The following is an 8,457-nucleotide window of genomic DNA, read 5'->3' as shown; positions in this document are numbered from 1 at the left end:
CTGTCATTTTGAAATCATTTCTCTTCTTCCTCTCCTACCTGAATGTATTTGCCATTAGACTGAAGGACATTCATATCATTTCTTTCAAATTTGGTTCTAAAAAGGCAATTAGCTAAATTTCTGAAGTATTTGATGATTTTAGCACTTATTTTACTTTATATTTAAGGGCTGATTTTAATTTCCTTGTTTTTTGCTTTTTTTGGGTATTTTTTTTTCCTTAAATGAGTAGAATGGTTAGGTAATGAGCTTCCTAAGGAAAGAAAGGGTGGGTTACTTCTCTCCAGGCTTAGCTAGGTGCAGCCTGGTAATTCAACTAGAAATAGCAGGGTGTATCTAAGTCTAGGAGAAGGTTAACATATACTGTCTTTATTCAACCTTTGCTTAGAAAGAATTATATGATGGCCACAGACATGTGAGGGACTCTTTATAGAAGGATGAAGAGGTTGCAACAAAGGAAGAAGCGAGTAACACACAAATTCCATTATCAAACCAAATAACCACCTTGTATTTTTTATGATGTATATGTGAGGGAAGCTGGCTTTTAATATGGAGGGTCTCTTTTATAGATGCAGTGTCAAGTATGCATTCTATCCAACATCGGGACTTTAAGCGGTTTTAAAACCACAATATGTCCTATAATAGCCTAAGCTTACCAAATTATCATTGCTACTAGTATTGAGAAAGTCTCCAAAATTACACAAAGAAAAAAAGTTAATAAATTAATGTATGCCCCTGGTCATCTGAATAGGTGAGATTATGTTAAATGCTAGTCAAAAGGGAAGTTTATTTGCACCCAACACTCGCATACACGCAAAGTGTAACCTATTAGAATGCTTTTCTTCCACTTCTCATTCCAATTACCAGCTTCCAATACTTATTCCCCTTCTCCCAATGTGAAGTCTGAATAATACTATAGAGGCTCAAATTATATACAACGACTGATGACTGAATTGCACCACTTGGGCTACTCTGAAAACCAAGGCCCACTAAAGCCTATTAGAGCCCTGTAGTCCAGATCCATGAGTCTCTACTGTTGGCAGCAAATAGGTCTGACTTCTGCGGCTGCTTAACATTGCTAAGTTCATACCCAGGGGAAAAAAAAAAAAGAATGGCACATATTAGCTAGACTCTTTTGGAGCTAACTGAGCCAGTCAGAGATAGGTTGGCTGAAAGCTGAACATTTTAATGTGTGCTCTAACCAAAAATTTGCTGAGGGCTAGTCTTCTCCCAATATTGCCTTGTCTTTTCTCATGGAATCGAGTTGGTATTCAGAGGACATGGTCTTTAGCCAGCACAGACATTGAAGACAAAAGACACAAACCAATAGAAAAAAATAACTTCTTTTTATTTACAAGAAAAAAAAATCCAAATATTGGATGCTGTAAACAAAATTCACAATCTGTTCCCTCTAGCACTGATTCAAACATGTCAGTTTTTAAGAGTCCATTCTCCATCAACTCCTTTTCTGCCTGTGACACAGTCTAAAGTCAAAATATTCCAAAGGGTGACCCAAGGTGCAGTTTGCTGCAATAGGACATCTCAGAGCAGGCAATGGTTGTAGAGGTCGGAGAGACAGCCAGCCAGCGGGCAGAGCCTCCTCCATTCTGCAAAAGGATTTGCAGCAAATTTTGCCAAATTACCTTGACATCTTCCACCTTTGTACTTTTAACCATATATTTTGTTAGCAAGCCATTATTACAACAAAATATTACACAGAGATTCTTTCTTGGCACTGAAAAGGCTATGCTATAAGAAATCTTAAAGAAAGAATATATTCAAATAGGTGCTATATGTTTTTTTTTTTTTACTTTTTGGTTTCATCTAACACACGTTGTCTTCAAACAACAAAAAAAGCTTATTTTTGAACTGCTGACAGCTTTCAACATAATACATTTCATTTACAAAATAGTTCACAATATTTATTTGACAAGCACTGTTTTGAAAACTTTATGCACAGTGAAGCAATCAACGATACGCTAACAGAAAGGGATGACAAAAACAGTATGTCTGCTTTTCTTTGCATTTCCTCCGTGGCTTGGGTCACAGATATTCTTCCATCCTTGCATCATTTGGAGCCACATTAAAACAGTCCACCCACTACCAAAGTGAGCAGATACCTGACCCCACGTCAGGAAGGGAAAAGTCCATCTTGATGTAGGACTTCTTGAGGCAACCAGATTTACTGCAAATCCAGTCAACTTTTTAAAAGGGCACTGTCACAGGTTAAATTTTCTCTGACATGCCAAACTGGACAGGTGAGAAGAGCCTCCAGAAGATAAGACTTCTTCCTGTTTTAAAGTTAACAGCACACTAGGCCAGATAAACACAAAAGCAAGCAAATCACAGGCACTAATCAGGAGTTGAGAGCTGTTCTTTTCTCTGACCTATACACACGGCTCTCTCTCACCAGACATTCAAACTCTTAGGTTACACATCCACAAAGAGAGACATCTATTCCACTGTTTTGTTCAACTACATATGCACAAGACTATAGTACATACAAAAGAGAAATAAATTATCTAAGTTTTAAAGTAACTGCTGAAGGTTGTCTTGAGCACAGCCTGTTCTATCTGAATGGCAGGTGTTGGCACTTCCAACTATGCTACCAACCCTGGAGTAAAGCAAGAGAAAGACATAAATATTTCAGAAAATAAATGGAAAGTATTTTCAAATAAGGCCCCTCCAAATAAGAAATCTGTGTCATAAATTAACAGCAGACTGTTCCTATGGCAGAGCCAGAGATCTCCAGATTCTTTTTCATATAGTGGACGATTCACTTCTCAATAGTTAGGATAAGAAGGAAGTAGACAGATAACCATCTGCTCCTATGTTCCCGAATATTCCCTTCGTTTTCTTTTAGAAAATCCAAAACAGGTAAGCAGGCGGAGATCTGGTTTCTGACAGTTAAGTATCAGGCTTGATCTGCAAATGGAATATTGCCTGGAAATTCAAAATTAATTCTCAAACCCAGGGCTGGAGTGAGGGAGACTGAGCCAACATGGGAGAAGAAAGAGTTCCCTAGGAAACAGTGAGTGGCAGTGCAGTAGCTGTTACAGCTCAGACAGAATTCACAGGGAAGCTGCTACAGCAGACCCATCAAGTTCCTCTTAAGGCTTCAAAGAAAGATGTGCAAAAGGTAGTTTCAGATGTATTAACCTAGAATTGAACATGAGTGATGCCTAGATAGCAAACAAATGACACTGCCAATAGGATGATGCTATTTTCTTCCCCAATCCCTCTTGAACTTGATGACAAAAATATGGTAGGTTCTTGAGAGGAATTGTCATAGTAAGCAGTCATCCACTAGAGTTGAGAGGAATTGTGCGGTTGTTTCACAACACAAAGGAAAGGTTTGCATGTGTTAGCTTTGTTTTTAAGAAACGCATTTTCAGAGACCAGTATCCAGAGGAATTAAGAGGTGGGGGAAAGAATGGTTTTAGGATTAGCTGTCACTGAACTGAAATAGGGATGCCAGTTCATTTCACAAAGGTTTAACTGGTCTCTTGGGAAAGAGATAATAAAGTTGGATCTGATTCAATGCAAAGTGACTGAATTTTAAGTACAGTACTAAATATTTAAATGCAGTGTGATAACCAGATCAAAGATGTTTCATATTGGCATGAATTTATAAAATTTCATATATAATATATATCTCATATATAAATTTTAAGCAATTGTGCAAATACTCTTTAAAAAGGATAATTTCACATTTACTAAATTCTAGTGGTCCTGGAATGCAGAATGCATTCATTAAAAAATTCATTTAAATATTAATAAAGTAGTGTTCAGATCACCAGAAATTTTATTAGCAGTCAGGGATTTAAATGGACTATCACTGATCCATGATCCACTGGATTATACACCATGGAGGCATGCAAGTATTACACAAAATAAAAGGGTTCCTACTGTCAAAATGGCAGTTCAGTACAAAAAGAGTGCTCTGCCAAACAAATATTCTCCCATTTGTAGAATTCTATGGCTCACAATAAAAGGAAAAAAAAAAAAAACACACTCACTAAAAATGTATACTCTCTGCTCTTCCTATCAAATATATTACTTGTTTTCCTCCTTCATTTGCTTTAATTTTCTAGATGTGGGTTTTAATTCATCACTGCAATATGCCCACGTCTCATGTCATCCTGTTGAAAACATAAAAGCACACAGTATTTAAACATTTTCTATTTGCTACATTATTCTAGACCATAGTCAATGTACTGTGTGTATATATATACATATATGAAGTATGTATATATATATATATACACATAATATACACATACATACACATGTACCTATGATAATATCACACCGTTAACTTTATACAAGTATTTGCCAAGAAAAAATAGGGCATTTCCTCCACCATTCACAAGCTTATATGTTGTTTTATTTTCTTCTTGAGTCCCTGATAAAATAAAATAATCATTAAACCATAAAATTTTTCCACTTCAAATTTTCAGAAGGCAACAGGCACTTTGATGTTTATTGGTGTGTAACAAATATAGTAACTCTTTATATATTCTACTATATCTCTTCTACTTGGGTATTTTTATCTGTTAAATCTTTGGTCCTTGAGCATACTTTCTTTGTTACAGCTGTTTTTGCTTGCATTTTCACATTTTAAAAATGCAAGCTATGCATGCAGCTGGAAATAATGGATTGTGTCATCATAAGTTCTGCTGTTTGTTATGAGAGCTGCACCAACCTACTACTGTTCATTAGGAGCAAGCTGTTTCTGTTAGCGTAATAGAATGGTTCCACAGAAAGCACTTGCTAAAAGTCTCAGATAGTAATCCCAACGTTGGAGTACCCTTTCTTCTTCCATTATTACTATCTGAACTTCTGAATTGAAAACTAGGTTGGGGTAAGAGCTTTTTTTCCTCTGCATTTTCCCTTTTGTGAATTCCATGTTATAAGAAACTCTCCATTTTTCCCCCTATGGCAAAGCTATGGGAGCAGGTACTGCAAACCCATATTGTCATCAAGCATTTTTTTTCCCTTGTCATTTTAAGAGAACCTGGTTGCTTTTAATGACAGGTCTTTTTGTTTCAAGATAGAATCCAATTGGGTAGGAGGAACAGGTGAGAGGGTTGGTGGGTGAGGAGGGTGGTTTTGAGATCAAGCTCCCATATTTATGAAGAGATCCACAAGCTTTGCCAAGCTTAAAACCAGGAGCAGATCATCATTGCACAAAACACATCTTTAATCAGGGCTGTGTCACTCAGCCTTTTTATTTGTGAATTTATTTTCCCTATCTTGTCTGAAACAGCTTCCCCACAGGACACTTTTAAATGATTCTTAATTGCAGGGTAGCCAAGTGGAGTATGTCTGTTGCTGGCACGTGAATACTGGCTGGACCTGGGCGATGTAGTAATTGCTAAAGTTGGCATCTGCTACATAGGGGGCTGGCTGGTAATAGCAAGTGACATTAGCCACATTAGGGATGACATTTTGGTCAGCTAGCACCCGGATAGCCAGCATAGTGATAAGGTTTAAAGTCTGTCTTCTTTCATGTCCCATCAGGCACACCGTACTCTCATTCACCACTCCATGAAGGGTCATGAGATAGTCATACTTGCGGTCTTCCAATCCCACGAAGTGGTTCTGCAGATAGGACTCCAGTTTTCTTTGCTGCTCTCCAATGTCTGAGAAGTCGATGAAAAACCTGGAACACATATACCTCTGAAGGGTCTTGATTTCATCAGAGGCAGGCCTAAAGCCCCTCACTAATAGATTGCAGTACTTAAGCAGGCCGCCCCCTCTGATTTCCTCTGGGTTCCGGGTGGCAATGATCTTGTTACAAAGATGATCAAAGGCTTCATGGAAATCACCATAGACGCTCTCACCAATTATTGTGGGGTGAAATGTTTCAGTCATTGGGTTCTCTGAACATTCATAAAAGAGGAGAAGAGAGTCTAATTTGATTTGAAAAGAATCTACACTAAATTCAAACTGCCTCCGGAGGGAATCCACAAATTTCAGTTCCACATTTTTGCCACTGTTGTTTGACAAGGATATAAGACTCCATCGGTCAGAGTCATTGCACACTTTAACCATTTTCTGCACATAAGCTTCCTACAATTTAAAAGATAAAACAAGATGAGAAGACCTAGAAAAAATAATAAGTAGATAAATACATCTTCTTCACAGTTGAAAATTATTTTGCTCCTTCCCTTTTGTTTTGTCAAGTTTCAGCAAAACACTACCTACAGGCTTAAACAGTCCTCTGAAAGCAGAAAAAAACGCATTTAACGAGTGGTTTTACCGTCTGGGAAAGAAACTAGAAGTAATAGTTTGAGGCTTTTGGCAGACGTAGCACAGTACTAAGAGGTTCTGTTGTCATGTCTGACTTCTGAAATGTTATTTTTTGAAAATGGTCTTATAGATACAATATTCACACAACATCCACACAATACTCGAAAGACAGAAGGGCATACAGTAGAAGGTTGGTCTGCCCCTCACCCTTGTCCCTAGTCAACCCAGTTGTACTCCCCCTAAGGAAACTGATGCGACCAGAATCTTGTCCCTCCAGGGGTACTCTGAAACCCAATATGAACTAAATTAGGACATTCTGGGAGGCTAATTCCTCATGCAATTTTAATTGTATAAAACACGCTTTGAACCAAAGTGTGGGGGCGGGGGGGTTCCCACAATATCCCTCACACGTGAACCGACCAGGAGAAGCACCACACATATCCTTCACACACCGAGTCAGCCTCATGCAGCTGGGAAATCTCATCACATTTTCCAATACACCAATAAGCCCACTGACTCCATTCTGCTTCAGACTGCTCTTTCCCCAAAGACTAGATCGTAAAGTGACTCAAAAAAGTGACTTATATCATTTCATTCTTTCACTTAATCAATCTACTCTGGACAAGACTGAAGCAAGGAAAGCCAAGAGTTAAAAAAAAATAAGGAAGAGAAGGGAGAACAGAGGAAGAAGCAGAAGAGTAGTGGCGCTGAAGAACCAAGTGAACTAAAACATTCAATATCGTCCATGCACCTTAGTTTACTCATTAAAAACAAAACAAAACAAAACAAAACAAATATAGAAGCATGCCCAAACCCGTCACGGCCGCGGGTCTGTGGCATCAAACGGACGCCCCTCTGCCCGCCGCACCCCAGCCCGGTCCGGGCGAGGACCCAAACCCAGTTCGGGTGGCTTTACCTTGAGGGTGAGTGGTGTGATCTTCTCTTTGTTCACCCCTTCGGGTAAGAAGTCCAACAGGCAGTCCAGCACGACGTCCTTCACAGTCTGAAACTCCTCTTCCCCGCGCAGGTCGGCGCAGAAGATGAGGTCCAAGTCCTTGTAGCCCAGGCCGCTGTCCTGGTGCAGAACGTGGCTGGCGGCCGAGCCGTTGAGGCGCACGTCGCGGACGCCGATGCGCTTCTCGGCCAGGCGCCGCCGCACCACCTTCACGATCAGGCTCGGCTGCAGCTCGAGCGTCGGGAAGTTGCCGCGCCCGTGGATCGGGATGGTCTCACTCAGGATGCCGTCCAGCCGCTGCACTTGCTCCCAGTTTAGCACGTTGCAGTGCGCCGTGGGGCTTTCGCAATAGTCCAAGCAGTGCCCGCCGAAGTCGCCGCCGCCACCGCCGCCGAAGTCGCCGCCCAGGGGGATGTAAGCGCCGCCGGTCAGCTCGTCCTCGGCCATGGCAAAGTACGCTTCGCCTTCCGCCATGAAGTGCCCTCCGAACGCCACTTGGCCCTGGTCAGTCCTAAAAGCCAAAAAGGGGAAGGAGGGCGGTGAGGACTCGCGGCACCGGACAGGGGCCCAAAAAGGAAAAAGCGCGCCCCCTCCCCGGTCCCTCCGCAGGCTCGAAGGCTTCTGGGAGACTCCCTCCCCAGACTCCCGCGGTCCCCAGCCGCGCGCCGCGCCCCGCAGAGAAGCCCCGCACCAAAAGTATCTCTGATGCATCTGGAAAGTGCAAGCGGGAGTCCCGTCTGTGTCACCTGGAGGCGGCCGCCCCTTCGAGGAGCGCAGCGAGCGAGGAACCGCGAGGCGGCAACACTTCTAGGAGCAGCGAGTGCGCTCCCGGCAGCGGCGAGCCACTTAGTCCTTCCTAGACCCCGCCGCCTGCGCTGGCCACTCCCGCCCCTCGCCCCCGCCCGCGCCGCTGTCGCCTCAGCTGCGGTGGTCCCGGAGGTGGCGGCTCCAGCTGCCGCCTTCGCCGCCGCACACGCTACTGTCTCTGGAGCTTTAGCAGTTGTGCGGGGAAACGTCTTCACTACTTTTTTTATACCAGGCCTTTCTGCGCTTCCGGGGCCCAGGCGCTGCGCGCTCGCCACACCCTCTTCATCTGCATAGGGCGCCGCCCCCGCCCGCCCTGCGGACCGAGACTGGCTGAGCGGCGCGGTGAGCCAAGAGCTCCGTAGAGCGCGAGGCCGGTAGCTATTTGTACCTACATGTATATGTGCGTGTATTTGTACATATGCTTAACTTAGAGACGGTCTTTC

The 8,457-nt window shown here is 42.5% G+C and overlaps 1 protein-coding gene across 2 annotated transcripts; it reads right to left on the bottom strand.

Moving 5' to 3' along the window:
• Window positions 1-1,324: 1,324 nt before the first annotated feature.
• TENT5A (terminal nucleotidyltransferase 5A) lies at window positions 1,325-8,093 on the bottom strand. Of its 2 annotated transcripts, none has more exons than XM_027057357.2 (3): window positions 7,954-8,093; window positions 7,169-7,718; window positions 1,325-6,072 (listed from the first exon to the last, which is right to left on the bottom strand). In XM_027057357.2, exons 2-3 carry the CDS (start codon window positions 7,679-7,681, stop codon window positions 5,296-5,298), a joined length of 1,290 nt encoding a protein of 429 aa, XP_026913158.1. In that variant the 5' UTR covers window positions 7,682-7,718; window positions 7,954-8,093; the 3' UTR covers window positions 1,325-5,295. The 2 variants fall into 2 exon arrangements, with proteins under 2 accessions (XP_026913158.1, XP_026913157.2); XM_027057356.2 differs by having other exon boundaries at window positions 7,899-8,038.
• Between the last annotated feature and the right edge of the window lie 364 nt (window positions 8,094-8,457).

The sequence above is a fragment of the Acinonyx jubatus genome, chromosome B2 (assembly GCF_027475565.1).
Source record: "Acinonyx jubatus isolate Ajub_Pintada_27869175 chromosome B2, VMU_Ajub_asm_v1.0, whole genome shotgun sequence".
In the NCBI taxonomy this organism is placed as follows: Eukaryota; Metazoa; Chordata; class Mammalia; order Carnivora; family Felidae; genus Acinonyx; species Acinonyx jubatus.
This window is presented reverse-complemented; position numbering and strand designations above follow the sequence as displayed.